Source organism: Zonotrichia albicollis, chromosome Z, assembly GCF_047830755.1.
Source record: "Zonotrichia albicollis isolate bZonAlb1 chromosome Z, bZonAlb1.hap1, whole genome shotgun sequence".
NCBI classification, from domain to species: Eukaryota; Metazoa; Chordata; class Aves; order Passeriformes; family Passerellidae; genus Zonotrichia; species Zonotrichia albicollis.
In genome coordinates, this window is record NC_133860.1 from 50,974,437 (window position 1) to 50,995,223 (window position 20,787).

The 20,787-nt window shown below is 34.6% G+C and overlaps 1 protein-coding gene across 1 annotated transcript in view; it reads left to right on the forward strand.

The window, feature by feature from the left end:
* CNTLN (centlein) overlaps positions 1-20,787 on the forward strand; it is a 163,704-nt gene that overhangs the window by 113,051 nt on the left and 29,866 nt on the right. The window contains 3 exon segments of the mRNA XM_074533606.1: positions 15,447-15,611; positions 18,867-18,964; positions 20,597-20,723. Of these exon segments, the coding sequence (XP_074389707.1) occupies positions 15,447-15,611; positions 18,867-18,964; positions 20,597-20,723 (390 nt within the window).

The following is a 20,787-nucleotide window of genomic DNA, read 5'->3' on the forward strand; positions in this document are numbered from 1 at the left end:
GATTCGATTTTCTAAGAGATCGTCAGAACACCTGATTGTGTTGCAGTTGGACCAGTACTCTTAGGTTTACTCACCAGAGCAGTCCATTAATTATTCATTAGTAACTACTGCTATTAACTGTGGAAGTGATTTTACTAAACCTTTTATGCATGTGCTTATTTCCAGAGTTTTAGGAAATTTCAAGACGTCCTACTTATGCTGGTAAAATTAAGTTTTATTGTCTCTAATCTTGGATATACATCTCTCTATAGTGAGGGATTCCTTTTTGTTTTCAACCTTTGGAGAAGGACCAACAACAGGGCACGTAGCTGCAAACTTCTGTTGATAATCTCTGATTTAGTATTCTGATAGACTGTGAAATGACATGCCAAAAATAGCTGCTTTGGGTTTCCATCAGCCATATATCCTCCCTTGGAAGTTCCAGTTCTCTTCCTGGTTTTTGTGATGGATTTTTACCTAACAGTCGCTCTTTTCTCTCTTTACCAACCTAAATAAATGTTTTCCCAATGATGTTCTTAAGAAAAGTTTTCAAGACTCATGAGAAATTGGGGAGATAATTTTGTATTGTGAACATTGAGTTGATTCTCCTGCACTTTCCAATGGACTCTTCTATGTTACTTCTCCTTTCCTTTGCTCCTGTCCTGGTTTGTGAAATTTTGTGAAATTGTGAAATGTGAATTTTTCTCAATGTAAAGATACAGAACAGAAGATTGGTGGAGGAGAGTGCTTAGTATGGTTAGCATGGTGTATACATGGACTAGGGGAATTGGTGAAAGACAGTTCTTTATTTGAGGAGTTGCATTTTCTAAGGAGTTGGATGAATAGGGTCATGGGTTTAAATAATAACAGCTTTATGACTTGAAAGTTTCAGAAGTTTTATAAGCAGATTCAGTCAGTTTTGTTTTGTGCTTCTGTGCAATAGTCATTGCTTATTGAAGTGTAAGTATGAAATCAAATTTGAAAAATTGTATCCACCATAGTTGCTTTTACATAGAATTTGGATTTTAGCTAAGCATTGCTACATGGAACACAATGGAGACTCAATGTCTCAAGTCATGCCTTAAGGTTAAATTGATGCATAGAAGTAACCCTCAATAATTTCCACTAGCTCAGAATCTCACATATCATGAAATTAATTTTTCAGTTTATCCCTCACATCAATGATAGCATTATTAGTTTCACCAGGATAATGGTTTACACTTTATATATCTATTTTATCTGGATATACTATGAAATAAATGACCGTCTTTTTGCTGTTTGTTTTAGAAGTAAAATCTTGCAATCATTTTTTCAAAATTAGTGACAGCATAAAAAATCCAAGCCAGTGCAATAGGACACCTTCAGGCATTGACAACTACTCTTAAGCTTTCAATCATCCACCAGAGTCTGACTGAAGAGTGCGGATTGTTATGATCTCACAGTGTTTTTAATGAGCAAATCATTACATCATAATGAAAACCAATATACTGCTCAAGTTTCACATTAAGTGAGGCTGAATGGCTGTCTCTTGGGAACCAGGGACTCTAAAGAAAAATGAGAGTCCTAGGAGGTAATGCTGAGTGTGAACCCCATTGCCATTTAAAAAAATTTGAATTGCCAATTTAAAAAATACAGTCCTCAAATGTATGAACTGGAGTCTGTACAAGAGGAGTGGAAAGAATATGTTTTCTTGGACTGGCATAATTTGACTGGTCTTGGAATAATGTGTATAATTCTAATACACAGAATCCAAATTAAATTAATTTTAAAAGCACGTCAAGACTTATAGGAAGGATTTGAAAGTACATTGTTCCAGAGAACAAATGTGAGGTTTTCAGAGAGCAGGTTAGCAGGTAGCTCAAGTTTAAAGTTCTGAGAAAAAGAAATCCTGTAGAGTCATCAGTCTCGTAAAGAAAGGTTGAAAAGGTTGAAAAGATAGAAACATAGCAGATAGGATATCTGTAATTTTTAGGTGACTGTAATTGACTCTTGCCAGTTGGAGTCAGACAACTGCAATGATATTGGCCACCTAATCTAAAAGGGAAGAATTAGAGAGAAATCAGCTGCTTGTGGATGGCTGTAGGCAGATTTTTTGTTAAAGGAATAAAAAAATATTGAGTCTGTAGAATGCATGAAAAAGTAATAGAGAGATATTTGTTTGATGGCATAAGCTTAATAAATGGGAAGTATGAACAGGAAGGTAAATTCTCAACTTCAATAACACTGCTCACCTGAAACAATGATGGAAGTGAGTTTACATCATTGAGCTCAGGTGGGCAACAGTGTTTTTTAAATTAATGCTAAAATGAGTTTAGTGCTGCAGAAAAGAGATGTAAACATGGAAGATAAATTTAAGATATTCAAAGATTTTAAGAATCTCCCTGAAGCCAAGCAGGAGTGCTGCATTAGAGATAAAACATGAGCTTATAAAGAAGAGAAATTCTGAGGCATAGGAAGAAGCCATCACCACTGAAGACATACACATGAAAAGTCACGGCACAGGGAAGGTGGATATTAAAATGAAGTAACCAAAGGAAATGACCATTCCATGGTGTGCAAGAGAACCATTTCAAGATCATTAGTCTTAAGCAGAAGATACACAGAGAAGGAAAAATGGCTTTTTTGTGTAATATACACAGAATATAGGATTATGTTAGTCCTGTAAAACTCTTAAAATTTTGCTGATTGCAGAGCTGAGCGAAGATTAAAGTATTTGATGTAGGTAGTATATAAGTTGGTAAAGGAAAATGCAGAAAAGGAAAGATAAATTATGATTTTTTAATACATACTTCATATTTTACCAGGAGGATTAAGCATAAGAAAATACATTTTTAGTGAGGTAGTCATGATATTTTCTAAGGAAAAACCTTTCCATTTTAATTGGGGGCATAGAGACAGTTTAATTTTAATTTTTTTTTTTAGTCTAAATCTTGATAAAGTACTCAAGCTGAGATAGTTTGTTAAAGGTTTGGCTTCAAAACAGTAAAAATACTTACTTCCCAAAGTATTGTTTGCAATATAAACTTTGGCAGGAAAAAAAGGTACTAAATTTCCTATGAGAAAAAGGAGGGAGATGCATTCTAATAAAGAGTAATTTCAATTAAAAATCTGTGCACTGCTGCTTATGCTGCACTTATTTTAAAACTGTACAATCTCTGTCACCAAAAGACTAAGATATGAGGAAGCCTAAGTGGTAGGAGGCATAAATTTCTGTTGTTATTTTGGGAAGGCCTATACTGGGGACTGAAACTACAGGTAGTATATGATGACTGACAGTCTCAAGACTTCTATTTTGAGTAGTTACTCTGAAGAAGATAAAAGCATATCTTCAATTAACATAATTTTGATCAGAAGTCATTATATATAGCTTAGTGTGCATTTTATTGCAGCCCACTGTCATAGATACTACCATGTGCAGTTCAAAATGTCCTTTTATTTTCTTGAGAATTCCTCCAAGGACTGTGAATATTGGATTTTCCTGTGTTTTTTATATTTCTGTCAGGCATCATAAAAGTTCAGTTTCATTGCTGTTATTCAACCTCTGCTTTGTGTTATTTATGACACTCTTCATAAATAGGAGTTAAAAACTTTATATATACAAACACATATTTTCCTATTCCTATATACTGTAGTGTGTGTCTCTAGACTTGTCTTTACACTAGCAGCTTTTGTAGTAGACATCGTGTGTACAGTACTCATTTTATATATGTCAGATCCTCAAGGGCCATGGCTTTTGCCAGATGAAGCACTTTTGATTTTGAGGCTGATGAAACATAGTGCTATTATTGATCTGTGCATGACACAGCCAGTCTCTCTGCTGGCAGAGTGTAGCAACATTTATCCAGGAATTTGTGAAATGTCACTCGGATCATGTTCGTAAGGTAAACTGTGCAAAATCCAGGATTCAAGATGAGAATCCATGAGGAATTGGACGTGACTTTCTTATTCCTTCATCCTATCTTCTAGGTCAGCCAAGCGGTATTTGTTAAAACAATGTCTGTGTTTTGTATTAGGTGTTGAAGAAAGTATGATTATCACTGGGAACACCCTGTACAGTGTAGACATACTGCTGGTTCTCTCAGGTTTTTAAGTTGCTTTTTTAAGTCCGTGAAAGTGATCCAAGCGTTTCAACTGTGTAATTTTTGTTTTCTTTGTAGCAAGTGGATGATTCCTGTACAGCAGCAAGTAAGAAACTCGCCTTAGATTTTCTAAAGGAATTTAACTTTCCTAACTTTATTTTGAATGTAGAGATTTGTGGCAATTCATGTTTGTCAGTAAGATCTCATTAAGTAATAGTGGTCAGAAAGGGTGTGTGGCAGTCTCTACAAGTAAAACTGTCATAACTATAATTACTTATTTTCTTTCTTTATAAGCACAATTGAGAATGGCTGCACATTTTTGCTAGTATCAGAAGCAGGTTATTTAAAAAATACTGAAAACTAAGGTATGTAACAAAACCCCAAACTTCTGTGTACTATTCCTTTATTTGTCACTTTTCCAGACATCTTTATAGATGGTGTTTCAGTTTAAAAAATTGTTTTCAGGTATAAAAAAGACACAGAAAACTGTAATTCTTAGTTTACATTTTTTTTCAAACGCTGTTATAATAGTAACAATTTTAAAGTTAGCCATGACCAAAAAATTATACCATTTTTTCAATTTTAAGCATTAAAATATTTTTAAAAGTCTTCTTGTATTTAATTTAAAAATCAGTTATTAGGTAAGAAGAAAGAAGTTTTGTTGAACTAAAGTTCTGAGTTGGCTGTCTCGGGATTTTTTTGCAAAGCTAGCAGGAATTTTCTTTTATTTGTCAAAAATAATTTTTGTAGTTTGAATCCCAAAGGACAAATTTGAGATTTAATTGAAACAGAATTTGTGAATGACCACAGAAATGTTCTTGATATCTCCTTTCTCAAATGTTTTCCAGCATCTGTATGTAAACAGTAAACCTGGAGGAGAGAGAGCTGTTGCTGTTGCTCATGAAAAAATACATGCATAAATGAAGCCTTAATTTTTACAAGATTACCTCCCTTTACAAGATAAGCGTATGTGAAATCCAGCATGAAGTAAGACTCAGCAAGTTGTAGGAAAAGTCAAAATAGGAGTTGGTTGGGTTTTGGAATGGGTTGTGGCTTTTTTGATTGCTTTGGGTTTTGTTTTGGTTTGTGGGATTTATTTTGTCCTGCAGATATGTGTGTTGATTTTGCAAAGATCCACACAGGCTGAACAAATAGTGTCTTTCTTAGGGACACAAAGGTACTTCATAGCATGAGGGCCACCAGCTTGTCAAACTACTGCTCTTCATAGCAGAGGCATTGCTAGCTTGTCAGGCATTATTTTTTACAGAGGGTTTCACAGAGGACATTTCCTTTTCTACTCAGCAATGTCCAGGTACTCAGTGTAATATTGCACCTTGGTTTGGCACCACACACAGGTTATATGTTGGAAGAAAGGAACAAGAAATTTGGTAAGTTTTAAGCATAACAAGAATGAGGAAAGGTTGAAGGTCTGTTGTTAATAAAACCAAAAAATAATAACAGATTAATGGTAAAAGACTGAAGAAGTTTAATACTCACCTTTCCATGGAAAAAGGACTATGTAAAATTAGGGATCAGTTTTTGCTTCCATATCCTTTCAAGAGAATGGATTTAATTTTTCAAAGAAAGACCACTTATATATAATGCACATTTTCTCTCTGAGGACACTGAAGATGGCTGCCGGGAAACTCTTCTCTGCATTTAAACAAAAATTTTCAGGAATATTTTCCTTATACTGTTTGGTACATGTGCTATGTTTAATGTATTGTTGACATCTTAATGTATTTCTTATTTAGCAAATAATTTTTTGTCCCCATTCTCCAAATAGAAGGTCTTTTTTAAAAATAACTAGCACAGGAAAGATATCTTAATTGAGGAGTTTGAAGTCTAGAAGCTCAAACTAGATCTTGAACTAGAAGCTAGTCCTTGAAAACTCTTCTTGGACTCAAAGTCCTCCTTTTCCTCCATGTGTTTTATTACTCTCTGGTTTCTAGTAAGATTTTATCAGTGATTAGAAGGGGGGACCAGTAACAGGTCCCACATCTTGTCCTTCAAGAACAAGTGTTCTTTTGGATTCCTCTGGATTTCAGAAGAGGAATCTTCACCAGTTCTGCCCTGATGGATCTGAAAAGCACCAGTTTCCTGTTTGACCTTATTATTTTACCTGTCACACAGTGCAATTTCTTTGTCTAGATTGTTTTGCACAAAGGGAATTGGTATTTTTGTTGGAGCTTGCATCTTAGTCAAATTTTCTCATTCTCACAGTTCTCTGTTTAAGCTTATGTATTCAAAGGTAATGCTGGTGCTCTGTTGTCCTGGCTACTCCCTTCCACTACAAGAAGAAATTTTGAAACGTCCCTCCATAGCCAGGAATACAAGCCATTCTTATCACTTTACGAAGGACTATGCATAAACCTTCTTAAAGGGTTTTTTTTTGTAATTTGTTGCTGTTGTTGTTGTTTTGATTGGTTGGTTGATTGCTTTGTTTTGTCTGGGGGGAATTTTTGGACTTTCTAGGCATAAAGGAATGGGAGTCAAGAACTAAGACATCTTCTACAACAGTAGAAAAAAAAATTTTGCAACAAGAACACCTCTGAGACAAGAGAACTACCTGAGATTCCTTTTAAAAAATACATATCTACAATGTTTCTTCTTTGAGATTGTCTTAATTATTCTCTGTCTTAGACTCTCCATTGTTGTAGAGAATGAGTGCTAATTCCCAGGATTCTATGGCTTCCCTACCAAAGTGAGACACTCTTACTGTCCTTGTAACTCAAGGGGAGAATTTTGTAGTTTTGACAAGGTGCTGGTTTACCTGAAACGCCTGAACCTCATGGACTTCGTAACTGCTAGAGGAGGTAGAAGAGTATTTATCCTTTCTTACTATTTTTTGTATGGTCTGATTTGCTCTCCTAAGGCTTAATTGGGAATTAATGAGGTAGTCATGGACTGTTCCCATGGCTTGTATCATGCTCAGGTTTACTGTGCATCACTCCATTCTACTTCTGCTGCCTAATGTGCCAAGATCTTCAGTTCCTTTCTCAGTGGTGGAGACTGACTAACCATAGCCACAGCACATCTCACGAGATTCTCAGGCACTGGGAAAGCATCTGCTCTTTGGTGGCTGAACTGTACACAGTCGTCTCTTTATTTTTGAGCTGAAAGTTCATCCTGTGGTCTTTAGGGTACTGGGTACACAAAATGGGTCATTTTGTCTATACTCTTATCTTGGTGAAACAAGCAGAAGAGAATGAGGGAACTACTGAGTAGCTGTAGGTCTCGTTCAAGCTGGGATTTAGAATTGCAGTGTTGTCCTCAAACTGTTCATGTATGGGAAAATAATAAATTGCCCAAGTGAGTCATAATGTTGATGATAATCGTGATAAAAGAAAGTATACGTCACTTTATGCATTAGACTGAAAACATGGCTTTTTCATGTGATGGTCTCTTCAGATATTAAATAAGTATAAATAGTATATAAATAACATAGTAATATAAAGAATATTTTACCCTAAACTGTTCATTTATGCCTGTAATTTTAGCAAAGGTTCTGATGATAATATAAATTACGAATTAAAGATAAGACTGTGGGGGTTCATTTACAAGAATCCAGGGATGAATTACTAATTTAATTTATATGAAGCCCATTTTAGTGATAATTTTTAAATGCAGTTCATTATTTTGAAGAATATTCCTGTCCTCCCCATGATGTTTGTCATCAGCTTTCTCGTACCTCTCAGAAGTGGTTAGCAATGTCTTTGTTTAGTTTCATAACAATGTAAATAATAATATTTGTATAACATCACCTTTATGTGATTAGAAAAATTCCTTCCAGGTACTTAATAGGTTCTTTCCTACAATTCTTTGTTGTTTATTTCTATGTTTCTCATTCTCTGTGAGAACATAGAACTTCTCCATTACCTAAGTATGTTAATACAATTTATGTTTAAAATGTTTTGCTTTTACACATCTATCTGCATAAAAACAAATGAGAAGACCTTCTGAGGACATTTTTTCTGCTTTTATTAATATCTGAAGTGGCCAAAAATGAGATACTTAAATAATTGAACAAAATTAAGCATAGAGCTATCTTTTTACATTTTGTTCCTTGAATATTGCAAACAACTTCTGAGAATGCCTACAGCCTGCTTACATGTTAGTAATTTTTATGTTGAAATAGTTACATCACTTTCTCAAAGTATGTTGAAAGAGAATGGTCTTTTACAGTTGAAAATCTGAAATTTGATTAAAGGAAAATAATATATAAAGAGTAATATGGGAGAGGGAACCGCTTTCCCTACAAGTACAGATTTCCTGCCCACTTACATTAGAGATACAGAAATATTTCAGTAGAAAATGGCTCAGTCTCTAAAACACATGGAAATGAGGAGAGGTTCAATTAATATTTCACCATTCTTTCAGTTCTTTTGTTTTTGGAGGTTTTTTCCCTCTTATATATTCTCTTAAAAATAACTTTCATTTCTAAAGATATAAAGCTATATGCTTTAGAACTAAGTGGGTAAATCAAAAGAAAGTTTAAACACAGTCTTTAAAATAGCATTTTCATTTTGGTTTCTCTCTATTTTATGTGAGTTATACAGAAAACAGATGGAAGCATTATTAATTTTTTCCCCCAATGAGTTTTAGTGCAGCATATTTGTATGTGTTATCTGAAACATATGAATACTTAGTATTGCTGCTGTTAAATTTGTAATGAGTTGTAGGGATTGTGAAATTCCCTGACTGGCTCTCATGCAAGCAGTTCATTTGCAGTGCTTAGATGTGTTAAGATTAAGCAGGGGGAATATGGCAAGCACTATCCCTGACCCTAGATGAAAAATTCAATCTTTATGAGTTTGCCCCAACTCTCATGTTTGGTGGAAATCAGATAAATACTATCTAGTTTTAAAAAAAAACCCATGCAGTAAAACCTGGTCCTAACTACAAAAGATTGCATGGATACCATGTCTTATATTGAAAATTCCCTAGTAAGTATAAAACCATGGAAGTCTTGGAGAAAATTTTATTCATCAGCTGGAACTCTTTCCCTGTATATAGCATTACTTCATGTGCACAGCATGTTAGGTGTTGGAATACTAGTATTTATTAGTATTTTTTAAAATAGCAATGGTGGAAACATGAAAACATTGATTTTGACTTCAGCCACATCTTCACATCTGGCTTCCCGTAATACTCAGATATTTTCAAACGGGGCAAAGTGTCATGAAATGTCTCCAGTTATATTTTCATTTTTAATTTATTTGTAGTAAAATGTTTTAATGAACTGGGTTGTGTCTGGCAGATATTAATCCTTCATATGAGTTCAAATATAGTATATACTGAAACACTGACTTTTTGTTTTTATTAAATATTGTTTTCTTCCAGTTCTGTAGTTTTTCTGTTTAAATATTAAGGCCTTTCAGACAACGTCCTGCACATCTGTATATTTTGTCAGTTTACATCTCCATATTGGAAAATCAATCGCAACAAAAATTAAATCATACAGTTGTGATCATATAATTGATCATTATGAAACTACTTGTGTAAGTACTGTTAAATAAATAGTTAATAGTCCTTATATTCCCTTGACATTTGCAAGGACAGATGGAGTGCAGCATCTGCTTTAGTATGAAAGCAAGATAGTGTTCTTAATACGTACGGAAATTAGACATGGGATACAGCAATGTTTACTTGTACAGAGACATGAAACTGAAGTGATAGAAAATGAAGGCTAAATAAGAACTGCTGCAGGACAAAACCTTTGTCTTTGAATTGGTATAATCATTATACAGATGACATATATCAGAAGCAGTTTCATCTTCTTAAAAAATATGATTTGTATTATTACTAAATTTTTTTCTTATTTTCCTGAAATTGTTTGAAAAATCATTGGTTGCACAGTTCTGTACTCAGACTTGTCTCTTGTTAGAGGAGCAGTTAATTTCTTGGAGAATTGGGCCCAGAATATTTTACTCCAATTCATTTATATGTGAGAGTTGTATGTTTCTCTAAAATACAGTTACATTTTCTGCTCTTGATCTATCTGATATTATTAGTGTTTAGAAAAAGAGAAAAACAAACCAAAATTAAAAAAGAACCTGTCTGGACTGATTCTGTTGATTTTCTTTTTGTATTATTTAATAAGTTGCTATTGCAATGCTAGGTTTTATAATTTATAAATAAATTTAGCTATAGATCAGCTGTAAGTACCTGAACTAAAATTACGTGTAAAACCTTTGTTTCTGAAGTGTTAGCAAATAGCCCTTTATAAATGGATTGATCAGTTTTCTACAAAAAATAGTTTACTACAAAAAATAGTACATGTTTTAAGATCTTTGAGTCTAGAAGTTCTTGTTAGTGATTACAAGTGTTTTTCCAATACTAGCTGAATTTATAATTTGCATATGTGAAAGGGCGATTCCAATGTAAATATTGCTGTTACAAAGCAGATGAACTGCAATTGTGTTACCACTATCAATAGACCAAATGTTTTTCTTTAGTAAAATACCTGAGATGAGAAATGTACCTCTTATCTGCTGGTTAATGTCTGTACTTCTCTTCGGGGAACTAATTTAAACACTTCATGAGAGATTGACATTTTCAGTACCTTAAACATCCTTAAAAGCTGCTTTGTTCACTGCAAACCATATTTAGTATGACCTCATAATAATGTAGCACACCTCAAGTGTCATGCCTGTCTTTACTATGCACTTTGGAGCTGTGTTCATCTATACTAGACAACTGCACTTCAAGGAAAGATTTTTTTTTTTTTGCTTGATAGGCAATTAGCAGTAATTAGGAAGATTCACTTCAGTAAGGTGTCAACATGAGATTGTTTTAAAAAGTTGAATGTCAGTGGCTTTAAAAGAGGGTTCTTTTCCCTGACACATAGGTATGGCATGTGAAACATGAAATGTTAATTTAACTTTTCTGCTTATTATTCATGCACAATATTATTTTGTCATTCAGATACTACACTGACAGAGTGCAAAGGGTGTTAAAATAGTGCTGCTGGAATAAAAAGAGGATTAATCTACCATTGGCCAATTAGCCAAAGGGTACTTAATGGTCTCTAAAGGCTACTGAAGTCTAACAACTAGCTAAAGCACTGGCAAAAAGTCCTCTATATTACCTTCATTTATTTGACATTTTGTAGAATAGTCAGCTCCTGATAACTGCATTTGGCTGAAAAAAAAAATACTACTAAATGATTCAGTAGATTTTACCAAAATTTCAAAAGGACAAATGACAAAAAAGTTTCTACATTTTACAGGAAGTTTGTCTTGCTTTTTGTGGGGGGGTCTTTGTTTCAATTCAGGGATAGGATATTAAGTCACCAGAGACTTCTGTTTGATATTTTGTCTTCATGTCTAGAATACTAAGTAATCAACCACTTACAGCACTTGCATGAAAAGAACTTTGATCGAGGATTTGAAGTTATTTGCCTTTTCTCTATATGATCACATTAAGTATTCACCATAGCTTTTTAGTCTGGTATATATCTTTCCAGATAGCTACATATCATCTTTATTAATTTTCACCTTTTTTTCCTATGACCCATCAGGCAGAGGAAGATTTTTGATTCAGGAGTAGTGGGATTGACACAATAATTTGGATATTGTAAATAGGTTTATCATGATGTTATAATAATATTTGAGAGAATGAGTAAAATCATAAATACCTAGCTTTCTGCTTGCAAGCATGCTTTGAAAAGTTTTGTTATGTTTTATGTGTACAACGAGTACTGCTTATTTTGTATATTTTCCATGATCAAGCAGAAACTGTGCAAAAACAGTGAGTGCTCTATGTAAAACATTTATAGAAGCAGTGTAAATTCTGACAGAACTTTGTATAGGAGCTATGCATATAGCAAAGCTGTTACCTACTCTAGGAAGGTTTCTTAGGAGAAAAGTGAGTGTTAATTTCAGTTTATTTACAGATATAGCAGTGTTTGCATCTACCAGGATTTTAGGGAAGGTTCACAGAAAATGGGATTTTGCACATCAAAGTATATTAGCTTTAGTTTACAAAATGAGTAGTAAGATACGATTATGTCGCTGCTTAAAAACGCATCAAGAATGCCTGATTTACATCCTGGTTTATAATCTTTATATAGTATATTTTGCAAATATAAATGTGGGGGATTGTGTACCTTCAGTAGCAGTACGGTATCAGCTCCTTCCAACAGGAATGTTATATTCATACATGCCAGTTGCAGTAGAATAGTGACTTCTGTAAAATGAGCTCAAAGCCCCTTATAGAGTGATTGTGATGCCAGGGAGCAATAGGCCGTAGCAGGAACTTCCTGTGTTAACCCATTGGGCCTTCCACACAGCTGCGAGCAGAGAGTTTACAGTGAACAGCCTTGCTGAGTCACTGCAAGTTTTATACTGACTGCACAGAAACTGAGTTTTCATCACTTACTCCTTTGTGAACAGCAGTACAGAGTGTCATGGGTATACCAGGAGCAAGGAGATTAAGATAGATGGATGTTAAAGTATTGAACCTATAAACATCTGTTAAGCCAAAAACACTCTGGAGGAGGTGCAGCAGACAAAGGCTGCTACATCATAGAGGAACAGCAGTAGGCTCCCTTTACCAACATCTGGTCTTGCTGATGTTTAAGATTCTTCTGCCTTTCATCCTGGTGACCTCTTCCCCTGGAGTAAATTCTTTTTTCTCTGTCATTCAGGATTTGTGTCCGTGGTAGCGCACGCACAAAACTTTTGTTGTGTCTGAAAAAGAAAAAAATAATAAAAAACTTGACCTAAAGAATGGGCAGTGGTGAAGAACGCTAGGGTAATGAACTTGTTTCCTAAGTAAATGCAAGGAATATCTTTTAGGCATAAATCTCTTCATAGGGCAGGGGGGCTGTTTTTTGCATCCCACATGGATTTAGATAGGATTTTCTCATAACTGTTCAATAGATTAAAAATAGAAGAGTAATGCAGTAGAATTATCAATTCTGTAGTACATTTACAATATCTACAGCAGTATTAAAAGACAGGTTATGTGAAATGTCTGATTGCAATTGCATGCCTGTCTGCTTTTGCGAGTTGGACCCTTGTACATCATATGCTACCTTGAGTCCATCCATATTTCTTATGCTGTTCCTGAATTTATGTAGATTCTTATTTTAAAATCTTTTTTTCTACTTCCTTAAGTAGTCTCTCTAACCATCATCTTTAGTACCTGTCCCTTGAAGACCTTTTCTTTTTGAATGTATTTGCTATAATTTTTGAGAATGTAGCCAGTGCAATTCATGTTGTTTTAGAACTGATGCATATTGTCAGCAGGAGTAGCCTGAGAAACTTCTGAGAGTCACGAGCTATCTTGGGCAGATACGGGCATTTCTAATTTTGAACAGAGATATTGATCTGGCTATGTTTTTTTTTCTTTTCTTTTTATGAATAATTCATTATAGAGATACTGAATCATGAAATTCTGCATGTAGAAATATTGGTTATACTGGACAAATTAACATAATCTTCATATTTTTCTATACTATGTTCTTCTGTATTACTGCTGGTTTTTCTTATTGAAATCGTCCATATTTTGTCTTTTACTCTGCAAATGTAGTAATTATGAGAATATCAGATTAAGGAACAGTCAAGTAGAAAATACAATATTGCTCTCTTGTTTAATAATGGCGGCAGACACACACAGGAATGGAAAGATTTAACTCCTTTACTAAGAACAGTACTTACCTCGGATACATATGTAAAATGACCGCTGACTTTAATAAGTGCTCCTGGTGAACATGAAATAAATACTGTTAGATTTTTAACTTTAAATACCAGATGAATTTTCCTTGTACCAATGATATTTTTTTAGGCTAATGCAAAATATACAAGCATTCTTTTCTCATTCATAATGGGAATTACTCTGGCTCTCTTTTATCTGTATATATGATCTTCAGATTATAGTCATGTGAGTGTATGTTTTTATAAACACATGTATATTATTTTTTTCCTAATGATATCAAGCTGTATAAAATCTAATTTGTAAATTAAATCATAAACTGCTTGAGAATAGAATACTTAACTTTCACCTTTTTTTGTGGATTTTTGGGGGGTTTGGGGTTTTTTATGTTTGGGGCTTTTTTTATTTATGGTTGGGTATTTCATTTGGCATCAGCATATAATCAGGCACATATTTAGTTATTTCAAGCTGTCATGTATCTTCTCATGCTACTGATCAGGATTCTTCACAAAGTAAGGGGTTTTTTTTCATTTTGAGGTATTTCCATACCACTTTGTACAATTGTTTCTTATGTTAAGCTACTGTATTACAGTCTTACATGGAATAATAAGATAGCATTTTAATAACCCTTGTAAGCAGCAGAGAGCTGTTAGGCCATTGTTGGCTTTCAACTGACTACAGTTTTGTGAAAGTTAATCACTAGCATGAAGATTATTTCTGTTCCCCTTTTTGCAGAACAACATTCAATATTATTTAAATTAAAGCAATTATTTAAAACATTACTTCTGAAAGGAGTAATGTGAAATATATTGGTACAAAGATTGAATAAGTCTTGTCGGTCAAGTGCAACAAGACTGAGTTTGTTTGCATGATATTTATTTGAACTAAATCCCTAACAAGGCTCGTCTGCTAATTGGACTTAGCATTTATGTTGCTAAGTGAGAAGCATTTTGGCTGCAGTATAGGGTGGTAAGGCCTACCCAGTGGAATAAACAACTAACATCTGTTATCCTGTCCTGCTCCAGCTTGTCTTTTACCACTTAAGTACTTCAGCCCTAGAGTCAAGGTTATGGAATGTGCAGTTCTCTGGCTATGGTGCGTATATTGAAAGGGATGAAATAACACATAGGTAAAGACCAGCCAACCAGGAGATAGTTAGTGCAGCTGGTCCACTTTGCTTTAACCTCTACAAGCCCTACAAATATCAAAACAAAAGCCAAGAGAAGGGTGTATGCTTTATAGAAGTTGTCAACGCAGCGATTGAAGTGAGCTTACAGTGGTCACCATTATAACAGATTGGACTTTTAACTGCCCTGAATTCACACTGGTATCTAAGACACCATGGTATTCATATTCTGTGTAGAAATAATTGCTGAATTCCAGGAAGGCTCTAGGTAAACTTGTTTCAACAGTAACTGCTGTTACAATTTCATATGATGATTTTTTTTTTGTTGTAGTTAAAACTGCAACATATTCAATCAAAATTGAATTATTTTGCCTATAATTTTAAAATAATTGCTTGTTTCCAATGGTAGTAGATTTCTTTTTTGCTGCCAGATTTGATCTTTGCCTGTACTAGAGAATTCAACCAACAGCCATGCAATATAATTACAGGTGATATGTACAGCTGCATTCCTCTTGAATGCTGAACTGGAGAAACATCTCATATAATCAAGCAGAAATGTTTCTAGGATGAAATTGTGGTTGTTTATTCTCTTTGTAAAACAGATTTTGACCTCCAACATGGCCAAGTGGCAACAGGAGAAGGAAGATCTACAAGGAAAATTAAAGTTGAGAGAACATCTGTCTCAAACTGCTGGCAAGAGTGAAGCCGCACCAGCTCCTTCAAAGAACATTGATTTAGAGATGAAACAGCTGCAGTGCAAACTAAAGGTGACAGAACAGATTATCTAGTGCTGAGGATAATTTGTATGAGCAGTAGTTCATAACTGGGTCAAGCAGGCATACCTGTACTCCCATATGCCTATCATTTGTATATCATAGCCAATGATTAGCAGCTTAGGTGTTAGATTGCCTTTGATGGTAAGTAGAAATGTATTCATAGACAGAACTAAAAGTTCTAAAACAATTTCTGCAGATCAAATAGGCCAAACAAAGTGCCTTGCTGGGTTTTCACACAATGATTAGGTAGATCTTGTTGGAAGGTGCTGTGAAATTGGTTTGATGAGAATTCAGTTGATTCCTTTCTTCATTTAAGAAAGAGAAAAGCAATAGCTGTATGTGAAAGTGGAGCAAAGAATTTGAGGTAATGGGGCAGCAGTGTTGTTTGTGTGTCAGTGTTGTCTTTGTCTTCAGAGAGACTTTTTAATTATTTTGTATTTGTGTAGATTAGCTGCTAGGAAAATACTGACTGGTTGATGATTTCACTTTTCAGTCTTGGGTGATTTTGTTGCATGTGAATGATGCAGAGACTTGACTGTGTTGTTCTGAAAGCTTTCTCAGCAGGTGGCCTGGCTCAAACATATTAATTCTTCTTCTCTTCTCTCTGGAGGAAATATATTTGCAACAGTATGTCTTCAAGTTTTTTTTTTCCAATTGTTTTCTGTTAAATAGTAGAGGAAAGAGAAAAGGTCAAAATGGTGCAGCTTCGTGCTGCTAGAAGAAACTCGACAGTAGCAAGAAGTCTGCCAAAGGATCAGCTAGGAGAAAAGGCTCTGTTACATGGTCAGCGTAGCTGACTCTAAATGCTGGATTAGCTGTGCTAGCACAGGAGGTGTGGGTAATGCTCAGACCTCTGAGCTGTTGATGGTAATCATGGTATTACAGATCGTGGCTATTGCACACTGGATGCGTAACATCTAAATTCAGGGATTAGTAAAGGTAGGTCACATTGATAAAGAGATGAGGCCAGCAGGGAGTAGCCATGAAAAGGCACATAAATTGATCTGCTTTAATTATGAGAAAGAGTTCTTAAAACCATACACACTGTCTTCTTGAGTATTGTTTTTAGTTTTGGGATTAAATAATCTACTTCTGTTGCGGTTAATTAGGGTTGTACCTTTTAGATGAGTATCTCCATTATCCTTTATCCAGAAACCTAGCTTCAATTGATCTATGCAGGTAGGAAAAATTTTTAAATGGGAATTAATTTTTTAAAACAGTTTAAGAGTAAGACCCATGCTAGAAGCCTACTCTGTCTGCCAAATGTGAACAGCAAAATAAATTGCTGAAAAATCAAAGGTTTTTTTGTTTCTGCAGCAGAGGAAATATTTAGCAAGCATATATAAATCTGATATCAAAAATACTAGCATGACTTTTAATTCCTTCTTAAAGATATATTAAATTTTTAATGAAAAAATAAATCATGTATGCAAAACTATATTTAGGATGGAGATAGTCTGTGACCCCCAAATGTATGTAGTAGAGTAAATTCACTGTTTTCTGAACTGGATGAGATATAAGAGCTCAAAAACTACTTAAATCAAGTTTCTGAAATTCTTAACTTTATTTAAAGCTAGTTTAAGTCCTGCAAGTCATTTCTTAGCAGAAGAATTTGACAAAGGGTTTTCAATTATTGTTCCAGGCTTTCTAGCTGACTTAAAGATGAGACACATAGTTATTCTCCTGAATATCTGAATGTCTAAGCAGCAAAAGCTTTCATTTATAGCTCAAAATGTCCAAGTACCTGGCCTTGCTGGTTAATTTTTTTTTCCTTAGCGCTGTCTTTGCGGTGCTTGTTTACATTGTATGTAATGACTCCTTGTGTCTTTGCCAACAGGAAGAAATGTGTTAAGTGTGGGTGGTGAGTTCGGAAGCAAAATACCGTAAGCATATGTCTTTGCCTCTGAATGTGTGCAGAGGCCCACCTAAGTACTCAAGTTCATGTCTGGTGTGGAAACCACGTAACTGGGTGCTCTACTTTACACTAATGGAACTCAAGCCCCACAAACAGGTCTCAGGAAACTCAGGAATATTCTGCTAGCATACCACATTTTAACAATTTTCTGGTTATACCTCACATTATAATAATAGTAAATAGACTAGACAAGTTATTAAGAACAATATTTTACATCTAACTATGCACACAAGAATATATACTCCCCCTGAGGTGCATAGAGTTATGTGCAATACTCCCATTAATGTTAATAGGCATTACAAGTCTGCACCGAGCAGAAAAATTCTCCTGAAGTATCATTGTTTACAGCATGTCTGATCTGTTTCCTTGTTGTTTATACATAGTGAGTAGCAAGCTGTAGTACGGTGGCTAAATCCATATACATATAGGCAGATACATACTTGGTGCATATGCTTAATATGTATCTTTTGGCAACACCTTTTGGAGTTCTGAAATATCTCTATGTGGTGCATTTGAACTGCCATTTCAACAATGGCATTCAATGGATATGGTCAGATTGCTAAAATGGCTACTTGGTAAATTTCTTTTTCTTTTTTTCCCCCTGTAGAATGATTCAGTTTTTCTGCATTTAGATCTTGGGCAGATGATATGTGTAATTGCCTGGAGGACTAGAAGCACTTTTTTTCTTATTATATACAAATGAGGAACGGCCAACAACTGTATAAATGTCCTTCACTGGAATGACATGTGCCTGAAAATTAGGATCATGATCATACCTAGTTGTTAGTGAAATGTAGAATTTGTGTTAGTACAGACAAATGGAAATGTCATTGTCTTGTGCTTTGCATTTCAGGAGGCAAAAAAGCAACCACTCTTGTAAATAGTCTTGTATTTCTTAATACTTAAAATGAAAGGAATTACTGGACATTCTTTCTGTATAGATGTAATTACTTGTGCTGTAGAACTGTACATACAAAGATATAGTTCGAATGAAGATCCAGTTCTACTTCTCTTCTGTTACATTTTATTCTAACCATGCTATGCAAGAGAAAATGCATTCCTGATTGGTGCTTGCAAGTGTCCCCGAGAACATCTAGTAGCCATACTTTATTAGAACAATGGAAATGTACTGATTTTCATCAAATTTTCCAAGGAATGTAGTTCAGCTTAAGTGTTTCTAGGAAGTAAGAACACTCCTTTTATACCAGCTAATTTCTAAGAATCTTCATAAAATAAATGGAAATTTACTCAGATAATTTTTTTCAAAATTTACTGTTGTCTGTGATCACATTCGGTCTACTCTATTTATATTGTAATACTTTTCAACATAGAATTCGGACACTGAGATCGCTAAGCAATCGACCACCATTAGGTCGCTGGAAAAACAAGTCCAGGCAAAAGAAGGATGGATTCGGGCGCTGCGAGCGGAGTGCGGTGCCTCCTCTCTCCGTTGTGTCTGGTGCCACCCAGTGCCAGCTGTGGAATTGCTGCAGCGCCGGCTGCTCCTCGCTCCTTGGGAGAGCGACGCGTCCTTTCCGCTGCAGCCTCGCACAGTGTTACAGGGGCCTTTCAGAAACTGGAACAGTTTTATGCTTAAATTGCGGTTTTTATAAACTGATGCAGCTAGGTACAGTGTCTGTATGGCAGTAAGAATACCTTAAGTTGGAACTCGGGCTGTTTTATCCTTGGTGTGAGTCGAAATGAATTCCTCAGCGCTGTTAAACGCAGTCTTTCAAATTCCGTAATTCCTTGCCTAGGGGCTAAGAGACATGTCAAGGTTCAGATGCTTAAATAAGATTAAATAGCTAGTCTTATATTCATAAAAAAGTTCAAAAGGACAGTTGTATTTGTTTCTATTTGAATTGACTCAGGTCTGGTATTCATTTTGAAATTCATAAATTGTCAAATATGCAATTGATACTTTTATTCTACCTACAGTAACTGATATGATGCTGTTCTTCAATTATATTACCATATCAACTATTAAAAAAGCTGTGTGTACCTGAATTTCTTATCTGCCCAAGGTTTTAACTCCTCTAACCCTTCTGATTTTTTAATTGAAGAAAGAATGCAGTTTTTTAATCTGAAAATAGTTCATTTTAAAAATTGAGAGTCCTAAAAATTATTACATTGTAGATTGGTTTATTTTCTGTTTCAAAGTGAATTTTTCCACCGTAAGATTTCAAATTTAAAATAGTTGTTGGACAGCATGCTTTCTTTATAAAATAGATATTGTTCTTTTATAAGCAGTAAAATATAATGACCAAAATAGCAGTAAGAGTATAAAGGTGAAATAGATCAAAGAAATTTTTAGATGCATTGTATTCCTGGGGATTTTAAAAATACAATATTGACATTGTATTAAGAGTGTTGTATTCCTGAATATACTGCCATTCATTTTACTTTCATTGGAAAAAAATCCAGATATCTGGACATATTTAGGTATTGCTTATGTTTATATTTAAAATATTAATTTGTGTTATAATGGTGGAAGCATTGTATAGGGCATAATTTTCTCATTGAACAAAGATTACTTTTTAGTACAAGAGAGTTTTGCAGGTTTTACAAGAAGTTTCTGACAAAAGCTGATGTTATTTCTAGGTTTTGCATTTTATCTCATCTGACACACAGGGATAGGGATTTTTCAACTATTTCTGTGTATTACTCAGTTGGAGGAAAGGAGTCTTCCCCATTTCACATTCTTGAGAAAATAATATTGCAAAAAATAGTGTTTGAATTATTGAGACATCAAAGGAATTTAATTAATTGAATTTTGTGGGCTCAGCGGCTTTGTTTTCCCTTTTTTTGATAATAGTTTCAGTGTTATTGTGATTTCAGTTCAGACAAGCAAAAATCAAATCACAAATATATTGCATATTTAGAAAAAGATCTGTTAATAAGAGACTGAAACTGGGTTTAGTACTTGAGAACCAAGTAAATTGCAAGAACTGCCTCAGCTTTCATTTTTGAAAGTACTGTAATGCTACAGGTATGATAGATTGTCTACTGCCCTTATACCTTTTAGTTGCAGTGATATGCAGTCCAACTTCTTCCTCTGCAGAATATTTGAGTTGGAGAGGGACTTTACTATGAAAAGACACTTTACAGAAGACTTAAAGTCTTGCCTAAAAGCAAATCAAGAAAATGAGAAAACCTCAAATTAAATATTGGAAAGTCTTGAGAGAAAGGTACTTCTTTCTTGCTATTCCTAGTTTTCAAAAAAACAGAAGCTGGTGGATTTATGGAAGTTGT